Source organism: Solanum verrucosum, unplaced genomic scaffold, assembly GCF_900185275.1.
Source record: "Solanum verrucosum unplaced genomic scaffold, falcon-dt-bn FXZP01000268.1, whole genome shotgun sequence".
Lineage (NCBI taxonomy): Eukaryota > Viridiplantae > Streptophyta > Magnoliopsida > Solanales > Solanaceae > Solanum > Solanum verrucosum.
Window position 1 is genome coordinate 793,248 of NW_026019957.1, and position 26,137 is coordinate 819,384.

Consider the following 26,137-nt stretch of genomic DNA (forward strand, 5'->3'; position numbering starts at 1 on the left):
AGGTGCGTGATTGTGTAGTATAGTCACATTGATCAACACGTAAACTTGTGAAATATCTTATTTAACGTGCACTTCACTCTTTTTCTCCTCCTTTCCGACGTAAGAATTCACCTCCTCTTTAGAAATTTTTCAGCCTAGAAGCATGCCATATCAATCTTTCTATTTGAATCATTCTTGTCAGCTCGTTCTCTGTCATAAGCATCACATTCCTCGATGGGAGATAACCATTTATTTAAACAAGTTTTCTCCTCTTTTTTCTTTTATTTATGAAAATAAACTAGAGTTGTGGTCAATTTACAATATTCCAATTAGGTTTGTGGTCAATTTTCAATCAATGTACTTGATAGATTGATAATACTAGTTTTGAAAATACATATTTTGGTCTAGTGGCTTTCAAATGAGTCCTTTTCTTATGTTCCTTCATTGGTACCTACTAATAACAAGTCAAAATCATTTGATTATTTGTGTTTGAGCATTTGAAAATGAGAAGCTACCTAAGTTGTTGTCAAAAGAGTACTATAGTACCTATAATTATAAAGAAAGTTAAAATGTAGCACATGAATTTGTATGAAAATTAGTACATTATACACATCATCATGGCCATATGACTATTTGTCAATGGCCCCAAAGAAAGTAATCTCAATTTTGTGTACAAATTTAGCACAAATATATAAATGAATTTGATAGAGTTTAATAGTTCTGATACAAATTATGTATATGTTAACACATATGTATATAAATCAAATTCAAAATTTAGTTAGCACTTAAAATCATTGTCCTAAACTCGTAGAACAAACTTAAAAATTTCATGATCCTAAAACAATTAGTAGTTTTTTTTTTCTTTCTACTTGTTAAAAATTGACATTTCAAAGATTGGATTTTATTCTCCATCATTTGTACTTTCCAAAAAATAAAGTTTAATTCCTTTGATTTTAAAAATATAAAAAGAATTTATAATTTTATTTTTTATTACAGATAAAGTCTGATTTATGAAGATATAAATTGACAATTCAGAATGTTAAAAGGTGAAGAGCCCAAATCATAGGACAAGGCTCCTACGTCTTGGAATGGGACACACATACACACTTGACTCTCTCACATCCCTGTCACTAATAACCCCCACACCCCCGCCCCCCCCCCCTCCCCACTTACCCACACACCCCACTCCAAAAATATTTTCTAAATTATGTATTCATTAAAGTGATCTTTTATTTTTAATTACTGATCTCAGATTCGAGTCTTGTAAATATAGCTATCTTTGATAAGGCGTATTTCCTTCCAAAGCATGACTTTTAAGGCATAAATCTAAATTAGTTAGGCTAGAAATTAAATATCGGATATTAAAAAAAAAAAGCCAAAAATGCTCATTATTATTCAAAATTGAGCAACTTTATAGTTTGTTCAACTTTTAGTCTAATATTATCCATTATACACTATCAGAAATAGAGATTTTTCCCACCGCAAATTAATGAGAAATGTATATTACAACAATAGCAATAACATACCTAATCTACTTCCGTAAAACAAAAGCCAAAGAGAATAAAATGTACACATACCTTACAACTCATTATCTCATCAAATTGATTCACTATAATTTCATATTTTTAATTCGATTTTAGTATTCTACGGTATGACAAAATAAATAGTCATAATTTATTAGACTTTGATTTACGCAGAATCATATTTGCTTTTCAAAAAATATTTTATTTTCAATCTCAATATAATAATTTATATTTATCATATCATGGCCACCCGCGGAGGCAAATAGAACTAAGGGTGTTTATCCAAATTCTCTTCGATAAAAAATTATGTTATATATACATAATTAAAAATTATTATTTTTTAATGTTGAACCCCTACGACTTCTCCGTGAGTAGTGGACACATTGCAAATTTGATTACTTTAGGGGCAAATTTGAACATTTCCCCCAAAAAATTGCCACTATATAAACCTCCCATTCCGCCATTAACAAGGAATCTCAGGTCAGTTCAAATCTCCATTTTTGCACACACTAATTACTCACAAAAACACCTTTTTAATGGGTTTTCCACTAGGCTATACAGATCTCAATTTCCCCAAATTACTTCTCCATCTTCTTTCAATTCTATTCTTCATCAGAAAACTCATCTGTAATCTCTTCACAATTCTCGGTCTCCCCGATTTCCTCGAACCCGACTTTCCTTACCCGACCCGACCCGGAGAAGAGAATACCCGGTTGTGTTCGGTGTCGGCGGCGATAATCCGAGAGATATTACCGGTAGTGAGGTTTTCCGAAATAGTTGACCCGCCGGAGAGCTGCGCGGTTTGTCTTTACGAGTTTGATTCCGGCGACGAGATCAGGATGTTGATGAATTGTCGACACGTGTTTCACCGGAGCTGTGTGGACCGTTGGATGGATCATGATCAGAAGACGTGTCCACTTTGTAGGAAGGAATTTGTACCGGAGGATATGATGGGGATTTTTAATGAGAAGTTGTGGTTGGCTTTTGGGGTTAATGATTTTTGTGAGGAGTAGTCGTGTTATACCGTCAAACCTCTTTATAGCAACGTAACCATGTTGATAGCTTTGATAGTTTTTTTAGTTGTTATAGTGAAACGTTATTATGGAAAATATACGAAAAAATTGAATGATATCCTTTGTTCCGACACTATTTAGCTGTAATAGTGAAATGTTATTGCAGATGAGGTATTACTTCAATTACACGCGTGTATGAGAAAAAGATTGTAAAACAATTTTTTTAGTGGTGATTGGGATTTTTTGATTTCTCCCTATGTCTGACTGATTCAGGTATGCATCGAATAAATTTACGTAAAGTATTCTTGTTAAAAGGGAGTGAATGTATATATAAGGTTTGAATATGAGATTTTTGATTAAAAATGAAAAAAATACGTATTATTTTATACGTTTGAATTTGAAAACTCTTGTTAAAAATATAGAAAAATTCATCATTCTATCACGACTTTAATGATTGTGGTTGGATTTGGCATATTAATCAATTTTTAATAGAATTATAAAATTTTAATAGAAATTATTGAATTATGTCGATCTCATAGCTTTCCCTCTAGCTCCGCCCCATATTCATAACTTTGGTTTTTTTATTTCTCCATACAAGTTAGTGTCATCCTCAAAGTAAACATTTGCTTCTACACTTGGAGTTTGCTTATAGGAGCTTAGGTTTTAGGTTTTTATATTTAGCTTACCCAACCTAGGATTCCTCGAACAAAAAAGAAAGGAAAAAGATTGTATCCTAGCTAGGTCTTTGATGAGTAAGTAGATCAATCAATAATCCTAGTTCATTTTATCGGAAATAGCTTCAATAAAAAACGTCTGAAATAAATATTATGAAGGTCACAATTTCAATTGAAAATATTTGAAGTTATTCTTGATAAGACACAACAAACTTTAGGTAAAAATGTTTGATATTTGATCTTTACAATGCTTTATTTTATATAAATATATTCGAAGTGAGATGTGGATTTTCAACTTGTTGATGTTTAACATCGAATATAAACTAAATCATGGTCTCATAAGCGGATATTTTTGCATTTTGCCCCTTCTAATTGGGCAGGTAAATGGACTCGGACCACGACTTGCATATGGGCCGGAACTAGAACAAAATCATGGGCCGATTGTAGTCCTCTTTTTTTTTTTGGGCAATTTGTTGGGTTACTGAATTGACCCAACTAACTTGCAAGGTATGTAGCCCACTATCGTCCTAAAACAAATTGTGAATATTAAGGTGTTATCTTCAAACGGAATGAGGTATATTTTTGGAGTATTTAATACGAGTGCGGTAATACTTTTTGTGAGTCCGAGCAACATAAAAACACGTTAGGCAAAATATAGGGGGTGCTTACTGAGCTAAGGCAAAAGATAGAGATGTATTTTAGAAATTTGCATTGGATAAACTATAACTTTGTTTCCTCTCGAGGTTTTGGTCTAACGGCAAATGCACAACACGTGATAAGTGAGTTAAGTACATGTCATAGGTTTCAAACTCTACTGCAGAAAAAGAACTTATTTTTTTAAGTGAAGAAAATTAAAAGTGCACCCATTATCCATCAAGTTTTGAATTGTACGCTCAAAAAAAAAATTCAAAAGGGGCTTCCTTTCAATTTGGGTTTTTGCCTATATATAAGCAAAAAGGTAACTTCATACCGACAACATCGATCGTAATAGTGAAATAGTAATTAGTTTTTCATTTTTAATTAAAAGTTTTGAATTTGAGTCTGAATATAAAATTGTCTTTATCAAGAAGCATTTCACCCCACCCCACCCACCCACCCCCCTCCTCTTCTCCCAAGCAATGTAGGACATTTCAGTACAAAATCAAAAAAAAAAATTTACTCCAACAATTGTTTTAACAAGATTTTAAAATTGGTTCCTCACAAAATTTTAACATTTTTTAAGTGAAATAATACATCTCCAACTTTAACTTTAATTCCATATAGTATTATTTTTTTAAAATAAAATATCATTCAATTCATGTCCAAACGTTTACGATATCTTTTGTAAAGGAAAATGATACAGTGCACAGCTGTGACTTAGCTGTGACTTGATGATAACGATGTTGTGAGTTGTACATATTTAACCAAACTCTTTAGTCAACTTGTATTTAACTAAAGTTTGGTAAGTATGTGGTTATTAGCTGGTAGGTTATTGTTATGGATATTTTAGTTGTGTTTCGGGTTGAATGTTAGAATTTTTATGACAACGTTCAATCAATCATCTTTTGTTGATTATAACTCCGTCCCTAATAGTGTTTATTCCAATTTATTTGTTTTTACCTATTTTTTAATTGTCGGTACTTAATATGTATTCGAATTAATAAATATCATATATCTATATTGTTTCATGTAAATCATTTATCTCAATTTCAAAATATGACAATTGACATGTATTTGAGCGAGCACATTTTAACATAATTCCTCTCGATTAATTTTATGTTCACCATTAACCTACCATAATCTTCCTTCTTTATTTGATATAATAAATATAAATTAACAAATATAATGCTTACATTAATGTTTTAGTTGTACATGAAATTAAATTGGCAACCAAAGATAGGATAAAGAATCTTTCAATATTAAATCACATAATTACAATTGTTTTTTCTATACTTCATTCCTCCAACCAAATGATGAAAATTAAGTGTGGCCCATAGGATTAAAGATTATTAGATTATTACTTTTTTGTTGAACTTATGAATAAAATATTTATACATATTAAAGAGTTTGATAATGTATACGTACAAAATATTTGTGCTAAAGTTTTCAAATTTTATTACGTCTGTACCTAATATCGTGGATTCGCTTTTGTTTCCAACCTTAAAGGGGATTGAATATATACCTATATAACTAATATATTTTATTAGTATTGATTTTTATATTAAAATTGTATTTCCACACAACCAAACATGATACAAATTAATAATGAGTTGTATTTGGAGATTATATCTACTCTCACCTAATTATGGTGATTGGACAAGATATCCACTTATAAATTCTCGAGGATACGATCCTAGATAGATGACTATGAAAGTCAAGAATTAGGATAAAAGGTATCAGACAATCAAGCGTCATCTAATTTTCCTTCTATGTACTATTATTATTATGCTCCTATTGTATCTTATGCTTCATTTTTATTATTACATGTTATTTTCTTTGCCTCAGTTAGCGTGTTATTTGTTGTTACGGGTAAAAATGTTCGATATTTGATCTTTACAATGCTTTATTTTATACAAATATATCTGAAGTGAGATGTGGATTTTCAACTTCAGTCACCTATGTCTGAAGTTGATGTTTAACATCGAATATAAAGGAAAATTACGCAATTAAGCAAATATACTACTTAATTAGTCATCATAGTTATAGTTTGTTATTATTATCACTCGCGACTAACATTAATCATTAATTATGTGGGTTGACTTCGAGTTTGTATAATTAGTCACGTTTGTATAATTCCCCACATTTGTATAATTCTCAACTAACAATTTTTCGTTTGATTTGTATTTGTATATGATGCTGATTTCCTTTAGTTTTTCAGTTTTATCACCATATACATTCAATCTTTTTGTATATATCTTTTAAAAGTTTGTATAAACGTGTAGTTTTTGAATTTTATATAATATAATTTATATAATGTAATTTGTATAATATAATTTGTATTACTGTTTAAAGTTCATATGTCTATGTTTTTATTAATTCGTTATTTCAAGTTTGATCATATTTGTATAATTCCAGACTTTATATTACTCAATTGTACAAAAACACGCGAATTATGCAAATGTACCCGCAAATTATAAAATCTAGAAGCGAATTATACAAATTATTGCCCTCTCTCGCTCACCTCTCTCCTTCCTCTCCCAATCTCGCTCGCCACTCTCCTCACCCTCCAAAATCACTCGTCAGATATACAAATACATATGCATACCAGTTACATATATACAATTATCTAACTAATATACATATACAATTCACCTCTCTCCCACTCTCTGCCCTCTCTCACTTGTCTCTCTCCTCCCTCTCCCAATCTCGCTCGTCACTCTCCTCTCTATAACATGTAGCTACAAATCGTAATTAGCAAACTATAGTTATGGAACGTAAGTAAGCTATTTTTTAGTGGCTATGTGCGAAAATTCCCCTAAACTAAATCACGATCTCATAAGTGGATCTTTGTGCATTTTACCCCTTCTAATTGGGCAGGTAAATGGACTCGGACCACGACTTGAATATGGGCCGGGATTAGACCAAAATCATGGGCCGATTGAAGTCCTCTTTTTTTTCTGGGCCAATTTGATTGGGTTACTGAATTGGCCCAACCGACTTGCAAGGTATGTAGCCCACTATCATCCTAAAACAAATTGTGAATATTAAGGTGTTATCTTCAAACGGAATGAAGTATATTTTTGGAGTATTTAATACGAGTGCGGTAATATTTTTTGTGAGTCCAAGCAACATAAAAACCATCGTCAGATGTTAGGCAAAAGATAGGGAGCGCTTGCTGAGCTAAGGCAAAAGATAGAGATGTATTTTAGAAATTCGCATTGGATAAACTATTACTTTGTTTCCTCTCGACGTTTTGGTCTAGTGGCAAGAGCATAACACGTGATAAGTGAGTTAAGTACATGTCATATAGGTTTCAAAACTCTATTGCAGAAAAAAAACTTATTTTTTTAAGTGAAGAAACATAAAAAGTGCACTCATTATCCATCTAGTTTTGAATTGTACGCATTGACCCTCAAATTTTTTTCAAAATGGGCTTCGATTCAATTTGGGTTTCTTCCTATATATAAGTAACAAGGTAATTTCATACAGACAACATCGGTCGTAATAGTGAAATACTAATTATTTCTTCATTTTCAATCAAAGGTTTCGAATTTGAGTCCAGATATGAAATTGTCTTTATCAGTGAGCATTTCACCCACCCCTCCCCCTCCTCTTTCTCCCTCGCAATGTAGGACTTTCCAGTACAAAATCAATTTTTTTTACCCCAACAATTGTTTTAACAAGATTTAAAAATTGATTCCTCCAACAATTGTTTTAACGAGTTTTAAAATTTGGTTCCTCATAAAATTTTAACATTTTCCAAGTGAAATACATCTCCGATTATAACTTTAATTCCATATAGTATTATTTTAAAAAAATAAAATATCATCCGATTCATGTCCAAACGTTTACTAGATCTTTTGTAAAGAAAAATGATACAGTGCACAGCTGTGACTTAGTTGTGCCTTGATGATAATAATGTTGTGAGTTGTACATATTTAACCAAACTCTTAGTCAACTTGTATTTAACTAAAGTTTGGTAAGTATGTAGTTATTAGCTGGTAGGTTATTGTTATGGATATTTTAGTTGTGTTTTAGGTGGAACGTCAGAAATTTTTCGAAGTATAGTTTAGAATTTTTATGACAACGTTCAATTAATCATCTTTTGTTGACTATAACCTCGTTCTTAGCTAGTAGTGTTTATTCCAATTTGTCTCTCTTTGCGTGTTTATTTTTATTATCGATACTCAATATCTATTCAAATTAATATATGTCATATATCTATGTTATTTTGTGTAAATCATTTATCTCAATTTCAAATTATGACATGTATTTGAGCGAGCACATTCTAACATAACTCCTCTCGATTAATTTTACGTTCACCATTAACCTACCATAATCTTCCTTCTTTATTTGATACAAATTAACAAATATAATGCTTACATTAATGTATTCGTTATTCATGAAATTAAATTGGCAACTAAACATAAGATAAAGAATCTTTCAATATTAAATCACGTAATTACAATTGTTTTTTCTATACTTCATTCCTCCAACCAAATGATTAAAATTAGGTGTGGCCCATAGGATTATAGATTATTAAATTATTACTTTTTGTTAAATTTATGGATAAAAAATTTATACATATTAAATGAGTTTGATAATATATACGTACAAAATGTTTGAGCTAAACTTATCAAATTTTATTGCGTCTATTCCTAATATCGTGGATTCACTTTTGTTTCCAACCTAAGGGGATTGAATATATATACCTATATAACTTATGCCTATATTATTTATGAATAAAACACAAAACTAACAACTAAATATTATATAATTTATTATTGAATTTTATATGAAAATTGTATTTCCACAAATACAACCAAACATGATACAAATTAATAATGAGTTGTATTTGGAGATTATATCTCCTCTCACCTAATTAAGGTGATTAGACAAGATATCCACTTATAAATTCTCGAGGATACGATCCTAGATAGAAGGCTATGAAAATCAAGAATTAGGATAAAATGTATTATCAGACAATCAAGCATCATCTAATTTTCCTTCTATGTACTATTATTATTATTATTATTATTATTATTATTATGTTCCTATTATATCTTATGCTTCATTTGATTATTACATGTTATTTTCTTTGCATCAGTTAGCGTGTTATTTGTTGTTACTACAATTCTTTTATCTAATATATTTTATTTTCACAAAAAATATATATATTATATGTTCTTATTTGAGCCAAGAATTTATTGAAAACATCTTCTTTATCTTCACCAAAAAAAGATAAAATTATATACATACCATCCTTCCACTTATATAATAGATTAAACTGAATATGTTGTTGTCGTGATGTCCTCTCCCCCACCCCCAAAACAAAGAAGGAACAAAGAAAGACCACAAATTTGGTCCACATTGGACTCCTTTCCTAATGACACTCAAATGGTAAAAGGAAATCACTAAGAAATCTACAAGACTTAGGTCATTCTTGACCACTAGCCACCATTTTACCCCACCCCCACCTAATAAATTCCCACATTTGTCAACCATTCTTGATTCATCTTCTAACAAACTCAACAACCCATAATTTAATTAGGTCTCTTATTAGTTTTTGGTTTGTGTTCTTTCTTGTTTTCTTGAGTTTCAAGTTAGCATAATTTTTCTTGAAATTTGTTCTGTTTTTTCTCATAAAAATGCCACCTTTTGTTGGATCAAACCCTCTTTCATATGGTTTCAGACACAACAACAACATGGATTTAAATTCCAACATAGTCACCATTGATGTTGGTGGCCATCTTTTTCAAACAACTAAACAAACCCTAAATCAAGCAGGTTCAAAATCTCTTTTTTCTACAATTTCAAGTAATTTAGAAAATGATTCAGTTCCATTTATTGATAGAGACCCTGAAATTTTCTCTGTTTTACTATCTCTTTTAAGAACTGGAAATTTACCCTCAAAAGCTAAAAACTTTGATATTCAAGATTTGATTTTTGAAGCAAAATTTTATGGTGTAGAACAACTTATTTTGAATTCCCAGTCAAACCCATCTCAGTTTGAGCCTTTTGATCTTGAAAAATCTCTTCTTTTACCTTTAACTGGTAGAGATTCACCTTCAGCAATTTCCACAACAGAAAATGGTTCAGTTCAAGTAGCTCATGGTTGTAAAATTACTTCTTTTGATTGGTCTTTAAAGAGAAAATCCACAATTTTAACTCAATTTCCAGCTATTGATTCTATGTTGTGTTTGAATTCAAGAACTGTTGCAGTTGGTGCTACTGATTTTTCGGGTTTACAGATTCTTGATCTTGTTAAGGGTTCTGTTAAAAAGAATCTTAATTGGGAAAATGTGACTAAGTCTGGTTCAACAGTACAAGCAATTGGATCATCAGGTGAATTCTTGTTTACGAGTTTCGAATCATCTAGGAGGAATTCGAATTGTATTATGGTATATGACGTTAACGATGATTTTAAACCGGTTACTAAGATTGGTCATTATGAAATCTTTGGTGCTGAATTGGATTCAGCAATTCCAGCTACTAAGTTAAGATGGTTACCTAGTCATAACTTGTTAATGTCTGCTGGTTCACATAGTGGTCCTTCTGGTGTACTTGGGAATATTAAGTTTTGGGATTTAAGGTCTGGGAATACAGTTTGGGAAATTAAGGAAAACGTTGATTGTTTCTCCGATATCACAGTTTCGGATAGTTTGTCTGGTATTTTTAAAGTTGGAGTACACTCGGGCGAGGTTTTTCTTGCTGATTTGAGGAATATTGGTTCTGAGAATGCTTGGATTTGTCTTGGTGATCAAAGAAAGGTAACGAATGGTAAAAAGGAAGGAATTGGATGCAAAATCGAGAGCCATGGGAATCAAGTTTTCTGCACTAAAGGAGGAAATGTTGAGTTGTGGTCTGAGGTTCTTATCGATGGTTCGATAAAAGGTAGGTTTGGATCAGAAGGCAGAGTTTTTAGGAAGAACTACATGGGAAGAGCAAAAGATTTTTGTGGAAATCGGATAACTCACTTCAGCTTTGGAGGGAATCGAATGTTTGTTACACGAAAGGATCAACAATTTGTTGAGGTTTGGCAGAGTTCAGTTAGGGGATTTTAGGTTTTTTTTCGCAAGCATTGGTAGGAGTAGGTCGTGGCATTGAAGCCAACTTGTTTGGGACTGAGACGCGGTTCATTGATTGATTGATTGATTTGTAAGAGAAGGTTAGTTGCTAGCTTTATTATTTGTAAATGTTTATATAGTTCATCAAGCCTGTTATGTGCACAAGAATTGTATTTATACAATGCTAATGAAATGCCGAAATGTGATTCTTTTTTTGTTTCAATCTTGTTCATTTCTTCACCATTAAGTCTTTGTTGAATGTATGTCTCTTTTGTTATGTAGTTCTTGTCTTCTTTGCTTAAAGTTAACTTCTAAAGCTGAGGTCGGGTAGGTTGAAAAAGCTGCTAAGAAGAATAGTTTTCTTTTCTCTTGCAACCTTCCACGCCAAGTAAAGTTGAAGGGATCGATCCCAATAGCCTTTCACACGGGGAGATCCATTATAGTCGTTACAAAAGCCCCAGAAGAGAATTAATCAAGTTGCTCGAAGATAGTATATATTGCTGTACCTTTGTGCTATCCAAATATGATTTAGTATTAGTATACTTCCTGGAACAGTTGCATCTTCACTCCAGTCAGGACATACTTTTAAGCTGATGGGATTTCTTTTTTTTGTCAAAGCATTTCTTGTTTTGCTATGACTTTGTCATTTTGAACTACTTTTTTGTTCGTTTTGGTTTTGTAGAATGCCATTGTCACATATTGCATCATTCCCAGTTCGCAAATGTTTCATGCATTGTAGTCAGCTATATGAATATGTTGTCGCCTGTTGATCTTGTGACCGGAGAAACTCATTGTCTTTGCTAGGAACTCACATTAGTTGAGGCCTTGAGGGTAAGAAGGGGTAACCCGGTGCACTAAAGCCTCCGCTATGCGCAGGGTCCGAGGAAGAGTTTATTGTATGCAGCCTTACCTTGCATTTCTGCCAAAGGCTAATTCCAAGGCTTGAACACGAGACCTCCTGGTCACATGGCAACAACTTTACCAGTTAAGGCCTTGAGGGTATGGAATTTTATCTCTTTATATAGTTTTGAACCATCCTCACCTCACGAGGAAGTTTTTGGGGTTGAGCGAGGCCAATCTCCATTTTCTTAATATAGTATTAGAGTCGGACTAATCCTTGTTCTTGGTTTACCCAACATAGCGCCCTCATTTGGTTGAGGATACAAGTTGTAGTCTCATTATGGTCTTGGCATACATTGCTTCATAAGACAAATTTTGAAGTCGAGTCAGGTCTAAGGTTCATTTCTTAATAGTCGTGAAGCTTTACAAGTGGACTGACATAGTGGCATATTCTTATTCAATCATGAAAACTCATGGACATTTGAATGGTAACTGCCACTTGATCTTAACTGGCATCAAAAGGTGTTTGAAGAGAATGAGATTTGTTTATATTTATTGATATTGTAATTCCTGCAAACTGTCATGAGTGTTGACATTTGGATAATCGTGGTGTTCAAGTCAGTTTGGGCATAACTCAGCTAATTCTATAGGAAACCTGGTGAAAATCTATTACCTTCCATTAGCACAGGTATCAAGGTCATTTTGTTCAAGTTCAGATCACTTTGTGTGCACCTCAACTAATTTCGCAGGGTACTTGTTACCTTTCACCAGCACAAATATTGAGTAATTTTGTCCATTAAAACTTGAATATAAATAAGAAGAAATTATCTTAGTATTTTGTTGCTGCCAATCAATGTATATATTATATTGGATAGGTGAAATAATGTTTGTTTGGTTTGGTTCTTTATTGTCATCTTGTTCTATAGCCATAAAGTGGCATCAACTTAACCTAAAACCTAGAAATCCTCTGGGAGTAATGGTGTACGGTTCAAAACTTGATGGATTATTGATCGACCCATCTACCATTCTAATGGTGTGAGGCTTTTGAGAAACCGTGTGGACGTGGTCCAAAACAGATAAAATCACACTATGTTAAAAATATATTTGGATCGACTTAGCCCAACAAACAAAATATAAAGACAGGGAAAGAAAGACATGATAACATAGTCAAATTAGAAATTGATGAACTGAGGTTCTCAACTAGGGGTAACAAAATTAGCTCATGAAAACACACCTCGCCTAATCAATTCAAATTTAACCTGTCCATTTATTAACTCATTACATCTTGATTCATCCAGATTCAACCTGACTCACCCATTTGACAATCCTATTTGGTCAAATCCAAGCTAAATTCCCACAATTTCTTTGCTAAATCTGAATCCTTAGCCAAAGAAGTTGTTTTGTTTGTAGCTATGTTGTTATCTGAAAAGTACTCACCACTTACTCCTTTCACTTGTGGATGCAAAGCCACATAACATGTAGTTGATGCTCCCTATAATCATAGGATAAACAATGTAGGGACAAAAACATGGTGATAATCATACGTAAGGGCGGAGCTATAATATTAAATATAGGGGGGGGGGGGGGGGGGTTAAAGATTTGGCGATAAATACAGGGGCGGAGCTATAGTATTGAATATCAATGTAAGGAGAAAAAAATTCAAGTACCTGTTCAATATTCTTTAGCACATATCTCCCAATCCAGTTAACTATTCCTGTAAAATATGGTTAGGGAGGGGGAGAATGTAGTGTCAAACTAAAGATTAAGGGTCCGTCTGGCTTAGCTTAAAAAAAGTAGTTTTTAAAAAGTCAAAGTAGGGTACCTACTTTTAACTCTTTCTAATTCGTTTTTAAAATATCCAAACATTCTCGAGGGCTGAAAACTACTTAATAAGCTAAGTCAAACACCCTCTAAAAGATAACTCAATATGGACTATGGATGACTTCCTACTATATTTGAACAAAAATATAGTCAATGAAATTTTAAATAAATGGTGGAATAAATGTTTTTAAAAAGTGAGTTAAAATATTTTACCATGAAGGATATTGTTGTAACGCATAATATTGGTAGCAATTGGCCCAGGATGAACAGAATTAGCACTTATATTCACCCCTTCTTCCTATTTGGGTAAATTTTTTTATTAATAGAGATGGAGTCAGAATTTTAGCTGTATCGAATATGAATTTTATAATGACGACTTAAGAGATGATATCTTTAAACGCTTTGCGAGTTCATTTGCATACAGTATATTAGCAGGCTTTGATTGACCATAAGCATGGAATTTGTTGTAGCTACAATTCACAAATAAATAAGAAATATTAAAAATTATAAAAATAGGATGTATATACAAAATATAAATATAACACATGTGTTTGATTTACGATATAAATGAATTGGCCGATGTACTTTTATTTTCAATTTTAACCTTAATTTTTTCAGACGACTTTGATGAGAAATAAACACGAAATAAAATAATTTTATATTTAATTGAAATCAAATATTCAATTAAACACGAAATAAAATAATCTCATAAAATTTTCAACTAAAAAATGATAATTGAAGAAGTTACTTAATTGTGTACTATATATATACCTCTCTTTGTCATTAATTTTATCAAAAATTATTCCTTGAGAATATGCAAAATCATGTGCTGCTGATGCAACATTTACTATCCTTCCTTCTTTTTTGCTATTTTTAGCTGTATTTTTCATGTTTTCCAATAAAAGATTTGTCAAAAGAAAATGGCCTGTAAAAACAAAATATTAACACATTATATTTGATCATACATTTGAATAATGTATTCATCTCGAGAGTCTCATCGTAACTGATAAAGTTATTATAATGTGATTAGAAAGAAGATCATTGATTTGAGATACAAAAACAACTTTATTGCAGAAATATAAGATAAGGCCGCATAGATCCTTGTGATACAATGTTTTCCAAAATTCCACACATAACTGTTATTTATTGCATCTAAAATAAGGATAGAGTAGATTTTCATTTACTTTAGTTTGTATCTTCAAAACGATAAAATGTCATCAAATGTGAGTTTGATTACACTTATATTTACTTAATTATATCTTTAATATGTCGCTTTTGCACACGTATTGGAATTTGGAGCATATGTTTTTATTTACTTAACGGAACAGGGTCAAAATTGCCCCTGAACTATGCGAAATAGACCACTTATACCCTCCATTACATTTTGGGATCAAAAATACCCCCGCAGTTATCCCAGGAGACCACAAATACCCTCAAGAGTTAACACCCCCATTTTTTAGTGACGTGGCAAGCCACATGAGACTAATCCCTCCACCTAAGCATTGCCAACTAAGATTCACTACAAAAGAACTTGACTTTTAGTGGCGACAAAGTCGCCACAAAATCTCAAAATATTGCCACTAAAGGTTATGAGTGATTTTTAGTGGCGACTAAGGCTCCAACAACCATGCGCTAGTAAAACTTATTTTTTCAACAAAAAAATATGATAATAAATTTTCGATTGCGACCTAATTTTCTAAAATAAATAACTTGCAATATCCATATTAAAAACATCCAATATTATTACGAAAAATAATCAAAATTACTTCTCGATTCAAATCTCCTACTATATATATATAATGCATCATTGTACATTTTATACATTTACATATGACATAAAAATAAAAAATATAGTGTCTTCAAACTCCTACTTAATCGATATCATATTTGATTTTTTAAAAACAATAAAGAAAAAATCACAAAATTAGAATTTAATGTTAAAAACTTTTAGTGACGATTTTCTGGGCTTTTGTGGCGACTGTTGTTGCCGCTAAAAGTCAAGTTCTTTTGTAGTGAATCTTAGTTGGCAATGCTTAGGTGGAGGGATTAGTCTCATGTGGCTTGCCACGTCACTAAAAAATGGGGGTGTTAACTCTTGAGGGTATTTGTGGTCTCCTGGGATAACTGCAGGGGTATTTTTTATCCCAAAATGTAACGAAGGGTATAAATGGTCTATTTCATATAGTTCGGGGGCAATTTTGACCCTTTTCCGTTTACTTAATCGTATCTTCAATATATTCTGCATATGCGAACTTGGTTCTTTATCATGGGTTAATTAATCACATGATCATTTTTTAATATAGTTTTTGTGAGACTCGAATCTATGATGACGTTTGCTCCGATATTATATTAAAGTGTGTGATAATGTTATCTAAAAGCTTAAATTTATTAGAAAAATCACTACTTTATTTTATTAATTTAATTATATCTTCAACAAATTAAACATAATTAGATAAACTGAGTTACCTAAATGGTTAACTGCAAATTGTAATTCTATCTTGTCTTTGAGAAAGTGTAAATGGTGGAATCATAACCCCTGCATTATTACTTAGAAAACCAAAAAAACAATTAAATAATATTTATTGATATTATTATCAATCTTTTTTTGAAAAATATTTTCCACTCTCCAATAAATATTTAAAATATTTTTTTTAGAAAATATATCATTCTCTAAAAAAAAAATCATAAGAAAAACATTTTCTAGAAAACATCTTTTTTCAAAAACAATCAAACACAAAAAATATTTTTCATCAAAGGGAGAAAAATGACTTTCTGTTTTTCAATTAAAATAGTTTATGAATTTTGTAAAGTGTTGAATAGTGAAAAAAAAACGAAAAATATTTTTCGTCATATCAAACACAATATAAAACTTATAAATATATTGTTTTCTTACATTAAAAGGTTCAAAGGATGGCCAGCAGAGTTATATTCTTTGGCAAATTTTCTTATTGACTCCATAGAACTCAGATTTAATTCCATAAAATCAATTTTAGCATTTGGAATGGATATATGTATATTTTCTTTAATTTTTTTGCCATTTTCCATATTACGTACTGCCATAATTACATGCACACCGTGCAAGGCGAGGACACGTGTCGTCTCCATGCCAATGCCACTTGTTGCTCCTGAGATAAGTAAAAACGAAGACAAAATTTAGTCGAGTTGAATTTCCTACGTTGAAAACTTATACTATGAATAGAACTAAATGAGTAGTTTTTTGTTTCCACTAACATTGTTAGAAAACAGGGAATTATGGTTAGAAAACAAAGAATTAGTGGTGTGCAAATTTTTGTAGCTAAGCAGCAAAAATTTCATGATAATCTCATTTATCGATAGAATATAAGAAATCAATTTTAACTAAAAGCTATATAGCTACGGATTAGCTATGTGGATGAAATTTATCATGCTTGGGCCCTTTCTTTACTTACCTGATGAAAGAGTTTCATAAATAGGATCGTTGACAACAAATAAAACGAAGAACAAAACTTTACGACAACTTTTTTGTTATCAAACATAGATAAAAAGTGACCTGTAACAATGGCAGCGAGGCCAAATCCATTAATTCCTTGAGTAACTTCCTCAGCAGTTGACCAACATGAGAAACCAGATGTTCCTTTTCTTCCAAATATCCACATTTAATTTTAATTTTAATTTTAATTTTAGTTTCACTCTATAAGTTATATTCTTGGAGAATTCACTCATAAAAATTGATGATAGAATAATCTATATAATAGTAGACTATATATACTTCTTTCTTCAGTTCGTGTGTTTTATTTTCCTTTTAATTCGTTTAGAAAATAATGTTTTTTTTTTTTGGATAACTCTATAATTTCAACTTTTCACGTGGTATGTTTAAGACTATAAAATTAAAGAATCTTTTGATATATTTTATGTATCTTTAAATTAAGACTTCAAGATTGTAGAGTTTTCTTTAGCTTCTTAAACTCTGTATCAAGTTTAACTCAGACATACAAATTGAACCAAATGGAGTAGTAGACTAATTTTGTTTGTTTTACTTTACTTTTTAGTCTGTTTTGAAAAGAACGTCTCTCTTCTTTTCTGACGACTCTTTAATTCTAACTTTTCACGTGATATGTTTAAGACCACAATATTAAATAACATTTTGATACATTCTACGTATTTTCTTTACTTTCTTAAATCCCATATCTAATTAAAATTAGACAAACAAATTGAAATGGAGAGAGTATATAATAAGCAATAATATTGGACTAATTAATCTCTTTTTAATTGTTTCTTGTTTTAGAGGGAGAAATCAAGGAAAACTGAACAAAATCACAAGGGGTATATGACAACAATGAACATAGACAGACACGATTATCAAAGTTTTCTATAAAAATATATTAATTCTTCTGTTTTAATTTACTTGTTTTACTTTTCTTTTTAATACGTTTCGAAAACAACATTTCTTATTCAATTATGAAAACTCATGGCCATTTGAATGGTAAGTGCTGTTTGATCTTAACTGGTGTCAAAAGGTGTTTGAAGAAGTATGATCTGGATATATTTGTCTTTACTTTATTGGTGAAGAGAATTAGTTTGTGCACAACTCGACTAATTTCACAGGCTACCTGGTGTATCGAGGTCATTTTGTTCAAGTTCAGATCAGTTTGTGTGCACCTCAACTAATTTCACAGGGTACTTGTTATCTTTCACCAACACAAGTATTGAGCAATTTTTTCCATTGAAACTTGAATATAAATAAGAAGAAATTATATTAGTATTTTATTGCTGCCAATCAATGTATATGTTTGGTTCTTTATTGTCATCTTGTTCTATAGCCATAAAGTGACATCAACTTAACCTAAAACCTAGAAATCCTCTAATGGTGTACGGTTCGAAACTAGATGGATAATTGATTGACCCGTCTATCATTTTAATGGTGTGAGGCTTTTGAGAAATCGCGTGGACGTGATCCAAAATAGATAATATCACACTATGTTAAAAGTATATTTGAATCAGACTTAGTCCAACAAACAAAATACAAAGACGGGAAAGAAAGACATCATAACATAGTCAAATTAGGAATTGATGAACTGAGGTTCTCAACTAGGGTAACAAACTTAGCTTATGAAAACACAACTCGCCTAGTCAATCCAAATTTAACCCGTCCATTTATTAACTCGCTACATCTTAATTCATCCAGATTCAACCTAACTCGCCCATTTGACAATCCTATTTAGTCAAATCCAAGCTAAATTCCCACAATTTCTTTGCTAAATCTGAATCCTTTGCCAAAGAAGTAGTTGTGTTTGTAGCTATGTTGTTATCTGAAAAGTACTCACCACTTACTCCTTTCACTTGTGGATGCAAAGCCACATAACATGTAGTTGAAGCTCCCTATAATCATAGGATAAACAATGTAGGGACGAAAAAATGGTGATAATCATACGTACGGGCGGAGCTACAATATTAAATATAAGGGAGGGGCAGGGGGGGGGGGGGGGGGGTTAAAGAGTTGGCGATAAATACAGGGGCGGAGCTATAGTATTGAATATCAATGTAAGGAGAAAAAAATTCAAGTACCTGTTCAATATTCTTTAGCACATATCTCCCAATCCAGTTAATTATTCCTGTAAAATATGGTTAGGGAAGGGGGAGAAAATAGGATCAAACTAAAGATTAAGAGTCCGTTTGACTTAGCTTAAAAAAAGTAATTTTTAAAAAGTTAAAGTAGGGTACCTACTTGTAACTTTTTCTAAGTCGTTTTTAAAATCCAAACATTCTAGCTCGAGGGTTGAAAACTACTTAATAAGCTAAGCCAAAAACCCTCTAAAGATGACTCAATATGGACTATGGATGACTTCCTACTATTTTTGAACAAATATATAGTCAAAATTATCAGAGATGGATTCAAAATTTAAATTTGACGAGTTCATGCTTAAGATTCTTACAAGTGAACACACTACACTTCTAAATTTGTAAGTCCAAAATTTTAAATTTATCTAAATACTAAAGAGATTTTACATAAATGGTGGAATAAAAAAAAAAGTGAGTTAAAATATTTTACCATGAAGGATATTGTCGTAACGCATAATGTTGGTGGCAATTGGTCCAGGATGAACAGAATTAGCAGTAATATTCACCCCTTCTTCCTATTTATGAAAAAAAAATATATATTGATAGAGGCGAAATCAGAATTTTAACTATATAAATTTTGAATTTTATAATAACAATTTTAAGTGATGATAATAACTTTAATTACCTTTAAGCGCTTAGCGAGTTCATTTGCATGCAGTATATTAGCAAGCTTTGATTGGCCATAAGCATGAAATCTATGGTAGCTGCAAATAATTACAAATAAAAAAGAAATATTAAAATTCTAAAATAGAATGTATACAAAATATAAATATAACATATGTGTTTGATTTACTATATAAATAAATTAGGATGTACTTTTATTTTCAATTTTAACCTTAATTTTTTTCAGAAGACTTTTATGGGAAATAAAAATGAAATAAAATAATTTTATATTTAATTGAAATCAAATATTCAATTAAACATGAAATAAAATAATATCATATTTTATTCTTTAAATAAGAAATTTCAATTAAAAATTATAATTATAATTAAAGAAGTTATTTAACTGTGGACTATATATATACCTCTCTTTGTCATTAATTTTATCAAAAATAATTCCCTGAGAATATGCAAAATCATGTGCTGCTGATGCAACATTTACAATCCTTCCTTCATTTTTGCTATTTTTAGCTGTATTTTTCATGTTTTCCAATAAAAGATCTGTCAAAAGAAAATGACCTGCAAAAACAAAATATTAACACATCATATTTGATCATACATTGAATAATGTATTCATCTTTATCTAAACGATGTAGGAGAGTCTTATCGTAACTGATAAAGTTGTTGTCATGTGATTAGGAAGGAGGTCAGGGGTTTGAGATACAGAAACAATTTTTTTTTTGTAGAAATACAAGAAAAGGCTGCATAGATCCTCGTGATACGATCCTTTCTAAAATCCTACACATAATAAGAGCTTAGTGCATCAGACTATTATTTATTGCATCTAAAGGACCAAGGATAGTGTAGATTTTCATTTACTTTAGTTTGTATCTTCAAAATGACAAAACGTCATCACACTTATATTTACTTAATTACATCTTTAATATATTGCTTTTGCACACGTGTTGGAGCATATGTTTTAATTTACTTAATTGTATCTTCAATATATTCTTTCATATGTGAACTTGGTTCTTTATCATGGGTTAATTAATTACATGATCATTTTTTAATATTTTTTTTGAGAGACTCATCAAATCTATGATGACGTTTGCTCCAATATTGTATTAAAGTGTGTGATCATCTTATCTAAAAGCTTAAATTATTAAAAAAAAAATATTTCATTTAATTATTTAATTATATCTTCAACAAATTAAACATAATTAGATAAATTGAGTTACCTAAATGATTAACTGCAAATTGTAATTCTACCTTGTCTTGAGAAAGTGTAAATGGTGGAATCATAACCCCTGCATTATTACTTACAAAACCAAAAAAAAAAAAACAATTAAATAATATTTTATTGATATTATTATCAGTCTCTTTTTGAAAAATATTTTCCACTTTCAACAAATATTTAAAATACTTTTTCAGAAAATAAGTCATTCTCTGAAAAAGAAAAAAAAAGGTCATAAGAAAAACATTATCTAGAAAACGTCTTTTTCAAAAAATAATTAAGTTATTTTTTGACAATCAAACACCAAAAATAATTTTCATCAAAATGATAAAAAATTATTTTCTTTTTTTCTGTTTTTCATTTAAAATAGTTTATGAATTTTGTAAAGTGTTGAATAGTGAAAAAAAATCGAAAAATATTTATCGTCATATCAAACACAATATAAAACTTATAAATATATTGTTTTCTTACATTAAAAGGTTCAAAGGATGACCAGCAGAGTTATATTCTTTGGCAAATTTTCTTATTGACTCCATAGAACTCAGATTTAATTCCATAAAATCAATTTTAGCATTTGGAATGGATTTAAGTATGTTTTCTTTAATTTTTTTGCCATTTTCCATATTACGTACTGCCATAATTACATGCACACCGTGCGAGGCGAGGACACGTGTCGTCTCCATGCCAATGCCACTTGTTGCTCCTGAGATAAGTAAAAATGAAGACAAAATTTAATCGAGTTGAATCTCCTACGTTGAAAAATTATACTATAAATAGAACTAAATGAGTAGTTTTTTGTTTCCACTAACATGGTTAGAAAACAAGGAATTAGTGGTGTGCAATTTTTTGTAGTTAAAGCAGCAAAAATTTCATGATAATCTCATTTATCGATAGATTATAAGAAATCAATTTTAACTAAAAGTTATTTAGCTACGAATTAGCTTCAATGAATTTCGTGTATGATATTTATTATGCTTAGGCTCTTTCTTTTCTTACCTGATGAAAGAGTCTCATAAATAGAATTGTTGACAACAAATAAAACGAAGAATAAAATTTTACGACAACTTTTTCGTTAAACATAGATAAAAAGTGACCTGTAACAATGGCAGTGTGGCCAAATCCATTAATTCCTTTAGTAACTTCCTCAGCAGTTGAACAACATGAGAAACCAGATGTTCCTTTTCTTCCAAATATCCACATTTAATTTTAATTTTAATTTTTGTTTCACTCTATGAATTATATTCTTGGAGAATTCACTCATAAAAATTGATGCTAGAATAATATATATAATAGTAAACTATATATACTTCTTTTGGTTTCAGTTTGTTTGTTTTACTTTCTTTTTGATATGTTTAGAAAATAATGTTTCTTTTCTTTTTTCGATAACCCTATAATTCTAACTTTTCACGTGGTATATATGTTTAAGACCATAAAATTAAAGAATTTTTTGATATATTTTTTGTATCTTTAAATTAAGACTTTAAGATTGTAGAGTTTTCTTTAGCTTCTTAAACTCCGTGTCAAAGTTAAAATCTAACACACAAATTGAACCGAATGGAGTAGTAGACTAATTTGTTTGTTTTACTTTACTTTTTAGTCTGTTTTGAAAAAAACGTCTCTTTTTTTTCGTACAACTCTTTAATTCTAACTTTTCAAGTGAAGTGATATGTTCAAGACCACAATATTAAATGACATTTTGATGCATTCTACGTGTTTTCTTTACCTTCTTGAATTTCATATCTAATCAAAATCAGACAAATAAATTAAAACAGAAAGAGTATATGATAGGCAATAATGTTGGACTAATTGATCTTTTTGTAATTGTTTCTTGTTTTAGAGGGAGAAATCAAGGAAAACTGAACAAAATCACAAGGAGTATATGACAACAATGAACATAGACAGACACGATTATCAAAGTTTTCTATAAAAATATATTAATTCTTCTGTTTTAATTTGCTTGTTTTACTTTTCTTTTTAATACGTTTCGAAAACAATATTTCTTTCCTTTAAATATATCTACATTATATTTCATTTATACCGTCTTCTCATAAAGATAGAAAGATTGTAATGCTATTCAATATCATATAAATAATTAAGAAGGATAAAATAAAAATTATTTCATTGAAAGAAGCTTTTACATACAACTTGATGAGAGTTTATTTCACATAAATGACATTTGAATTGAAGAAAATACACATTTAGACAAACACTAGAAAGATAAGAAAATGGTTGAAACTCTTAAGCTCTACTCTTGAATGGAATTGCTCTGATGATTATTTGATGGTAAACTGCAGCAAGTGCAGCTCCAATGAATGGTCCAACCCAAAAGATCCACTGAAAAAGAAGAAAAAAACTTGTTAGCTATGAAAAGAAAGAAATGAGAGCCTTTGCGATTTTGGTTCATTGGTAAGAGCACAACATATGATGTGTGATTATGTGAATTAGGTGCATGTCATGAGTTCGAGCCAGGTGCTCTATCAAAGAAGCATTGCTTAATGCAACTAGAGTTGTCAATGTGGCCTTGGCCCGGCCCGGCCCGTGTAGGGTTGGGTAGGCTATCTTAAGGCCCATCAAAATGATGAGTTGGCTTGTCTGGGCTAGGCCAACCCGTATTGACAGTTCTGAACACTACTTATAGCATAAAGACATTTGAACCATGTTTAAACTAAATGTTGTTGGACAAGGGGTCGTACTCTTATTTCGGTGGATACCTATCTCCTGTGACTATGGTATGGGGAAGGAGAGGTGAGATCTACTCATTGATTTTATATTAGATGAGTAGACATATACTATGATCGTTGGTATCTAAGGGTAGAAGGGTGAACTGATTATCCACTGAATTTCAAACGCGTCAACGAACCTCCGTATTTTTCCGGTCATCAAAAACAAAATAGAAATGGAAGTATGAAATATGATCATCACATGAATGTAAGTTGAAGGGACTTACATGGTCATCCCAAGCTTGGTCTTGGTTGAAGATGATAGCAGCTCCAAGGCTCCTAGCAGGGTTGATGCCAGTTCCGGTAATTGGGATGGTCGCCAAATGAACCAAGAACACCGCGAATCCAATTGGAAGTGGTGCCAAAATCTGTATAACACAATACAAAAGTTAAGAATGCAGTTTCTTTATTCTTCAAACAACAGCAATCACGCCTTAATCCGATGCAAGTTGGGATTGTATGCATTCGTTATCAGAAAGTCGTTTTCTTTGTTGAAAAAAATTGGAATCAAGCAACTAAGATAATAACTATTAGTTGAGTAACCATTTGAAAAATCAACCCGTATGGTAACTCATCGATGTGAGAATCAGTATCTTTGGCCAAACCCCTACACCATATTATCAATTGCGTGGTATCCCATCATACAAATACATCAACCAAAAAGCACTTGCTGACGAACCACATAGGCATGCTAGTATGGGCATGATTTTTTAACGATCCGACACATGTGCAGCAGCATATTTGAATAGTCTGAGCAACATAGATCCCCACACCCTCTTTCAACAAAAAATAAAGTTATGGGTGGGGAAAGAAAAGAGTACTTACGGGAACGTGTGAATCTCTAGCGTTTCTCTTGGCATCAGTGGCGGAGAAAACAGTGTAGACAAGAACAAAGGTCCCAATAATCTCAGCACCAAGGCCATCACCTTTGGTGTATCCGGGTTGAACCACATTGGCACCACCGCCAAATCTCTGATACGGACCCTGCATGAATCCCTTGACAACACCAGCACCACAGATGGCACCGAGACACTGCATCACTATGTAGAACACTGCCCTGGTTAAGGAAAGTTTCCTTGCTAAAAACAGACCAAATGTCACAGCTGGGTTAATGTGCCCTCCTGTTTTGTTTCAGTACAAAAACAAATATCAATGTGCTTGCACTTGACAAATTTCAAAAAGAAATGTAGGTTCAACCGAAAACACATTATTGCTTTCTACTCGATCGAATCATGTGAAGGCGCAACAACTCAAGTGTAATCTCACAGGTAGGTGAGGTGAGGTAGATTGTATACACATCTTATCCCTATAGAAATAAGCTATTTCTGAAAGACCCTTGGCTCAAAGTAAGAAATAACCATAGTCTAATTAATTAATTGCTCAACTTGATAGTTTTGAAGTAAAACTCTTATCTGTAATAGACTACCCCTTTTGAATACATACCAAACAAAACAAAAAAGTTAGCATTTTTAATTACAAGAAATACACAAAAAAGTTAACAATTTTAGAGCAAGAAAAAGAACAAGGTCAGAAAATCAGCAGAGAAACTCTTGTCACACAACAACAAAAAGAAAGTTTTAACATTTTTAGCACAAAAAAAATCATTTTTTTAGGAGCAATTAACTAACCTGAGATACTAGCAGTACAATAGACCAGAACAAAGAAAGCTAAAAACTTTATATGGGTATATAATCAAGAACTCATAAAACTAGTTTCTACATAACCCCATGATACACACACAAAAAAAGATAACATTTTTAGTACAAGAAACAAAAAAATTTGAATTTTTTAGAGAAAAATGAACTGACCTGAGATACCAGCAGTACAGTAGACAAGGGCAAAAATCATACCACCAAAAGCCCAAGCAACACCTTGAATACCCACAGAAGAACACAAACTATCAGATCTTTTAAGACCCATTACAGTCAAGATTGTGATGTATAAAAACAAGAAAGTTGCCATGAACTCTGCAATTCCAGCTCTGTAAAAACCCCATGATGATAGTTCACCAGGTTCAAATAAAGGGGCTGCTGGTGGTTCATTGTAATCTTTATCTGTTTGTGCTGATGTGCCTAAGGGTTGTGGCTCTCTGAACTTGTTGGCTCCAAGATTAACATCTTCTTCTTTGTTTTCTGCCATTTCTACACTCACACTCACTAAGATTTCTTGTTTTTTTTTTCTACTTTTTTTTGGTACTGAGAAAAGGTATGTGTTTGTGTCCTTATATAGTGGAGAAGTCAATATAATAATATACATAAACACCCTTTTTTAACTCCGCCTCAGCTAACATTTATGACGTTAACTTGATTTTAGCTAACATCTTATGTTGTTCAATAACAAATAGACATTTCAACTATCATAAATTTGAATACACACACATTTTAGCAAATTTCACGTGATTTGGCATGTAGAATGGGTGCATCTCATGC

At 31.4% G+C, this 26,137-nt stretch overlaps 4 protein-coding genes and 1 pseudogene across 4 annotated transcripts; 2 read left to right on the top strand and 3 right to left on the bottom strand.

Moving 5' to 3' along the window:
- The first annotated feature begins 1,996 nt into the window (after nt 1–1,996).
- Nucleotides 1,997–2,515, top strand: LOC125814523 (brassinosteroid-responsive RING protein 1-like). The gene has a single exon (XM_049493974.1). It carries the CDS (start codon nt 2,039–2,041, stop codon nt 2,513–2,515), a length of 477 nt encoding a protein of 158 aa, XP_049349931.1. The 5' UTR covers nt 1,997–2,038.
- Nucleotides 2,516–9,368: 6,853 nt separating this feature from the next.
- LOC125814505 (BTB/POZ domain-containing protein At5g41330-like) lies at nt 9,369–11,109 on the top strand. The gene has a single exon (XM_049493958.1). The coding sequence runs from the start codon at nt 9,477–9,479 to the stop codon at nt 10,890–10,892; it is 1,416 nt and encodes a 471-aa protein (XP_049349915.1). The 5' UTR covers nt 9,369–9,476; the 3' UTR covers nt 10,893–11,109.
- A 1,953-nt stretch (nt 11,110–13,062) lies between these two features.
- On the bottom strand, nt 13,063–17,191 carry LOC125814515 (short-chain dehydrogenase TIC 32, chloroplastic-like; annotated as a pseudogene).
- A 1,558-nt stretch (nt 17,192–18,749) lies between these two features.
- On the bottom strand, nt 18,750–22,188 carry LOC125814516 (short-chain dehydrogenase TIC 32, chloroplastic-like). The gene is made up of 8 exons (XM_049493968.1): nt 22,083–22,188; nt 21,460–21,691; nt 20,993–21,072; nt 20,180–20,333; nt 19,780–19,858; nt 19,585–19,669; nt 19,101–19,147; nt 18,750–18,914 (listed from the first exon to the last, which is right to left on the bottom strand). The coding sequence occupies exons 1-8, from the start codon at nt 22,186–22,188 to the stop codon at nt 18,750–18,752; spliced, it is 948 nt and encodes a 315-aa protein (XP_049349925.1).
- An 896-nt stretch (nt 22,189–23,084) lies between these two features.
- LOC125814513 (probable aquaporin PIP-type pTOM75) lies at nt 23,085–25,901 on the bottom strand. Its single transcript, XM_049493965.1, has 4 exons — nt 25,517–25,901; nt 24,534–24,829; nt 23,936–24,076; nt 23,085–23,322 (listed from the first exon to the last, which is right to left on the bottom strand). Exons 1-4 carry the CDS (start codon nt 25,845–25,847, stop codon nt 23,227–23,229), a joined length of 864 nt encoding a protein of 287 aa, XP_049349922.1. The 5' UTR covers nt 25,848–25,901; the 3' UTR covers nt 23,085–23,226.
- Between the last annotated feature and the right edge of the window lie 236 nt (nt 25,902–26,137).

Bases quoted from the DNA above. Each gene is read 5' to 3' on its own strand.
- LOC125814523 (XM_049493974.1), top strand. From the start codon at position 2,039: ATGGGTTTTCCACTAGGCTATACAGATCTCAATTTCCCCAAATTACTT.
- LOC125814513 (XM_049493965.1), bottom strand. From the start codon at position 25,847: ATGGCAGAAAACAAAGAAGAAGATGTTAATCTTGGAGCCAACAAGTTC. The intron at 24,830-25,516 runs GTCAGTTCATTT...GAAACAAAACAG, and splicing joins CTGTACTGCTGGTATCTCAG to GAGGGCACATTAACCCAGCT. The intron at 23,323-23,935 runs GTAAGTCCCTTC...CTTCTTTTTCAG, and splicing joins ACCAAGCTTGGGATGACCAT to TGGATCTTTTGGGTTGGACC.
- LOC125814516 (XM_049493968.1), bottom strand. From the start codon at position 22,188: ATGTGGATATTTGGAAGAAAAGGAACATCTGGTTTCTCATGTTGTTCA. The intron at 21,692-22,082 runs GTCACTTTTTAT...TACTTATCTCAG, and splicing joins CCACACTGCCATTGTTACAG to GAGCAACAAGTGGCATTGGC. The intron at 19,859-20,179 runs GTATATATATAG...AATTATTTGCAG, and splicing joins AAAATTAATGACAAAGAGAG to CTACCATAGATTTCATGCTT.
- LOC125814505 (XM_049493958.1), top strand. From the start codon at position 9,477: ATGCCACCTTTTGTTGGATCAAACCCTCTTTCATATGGTTTCAGACAC.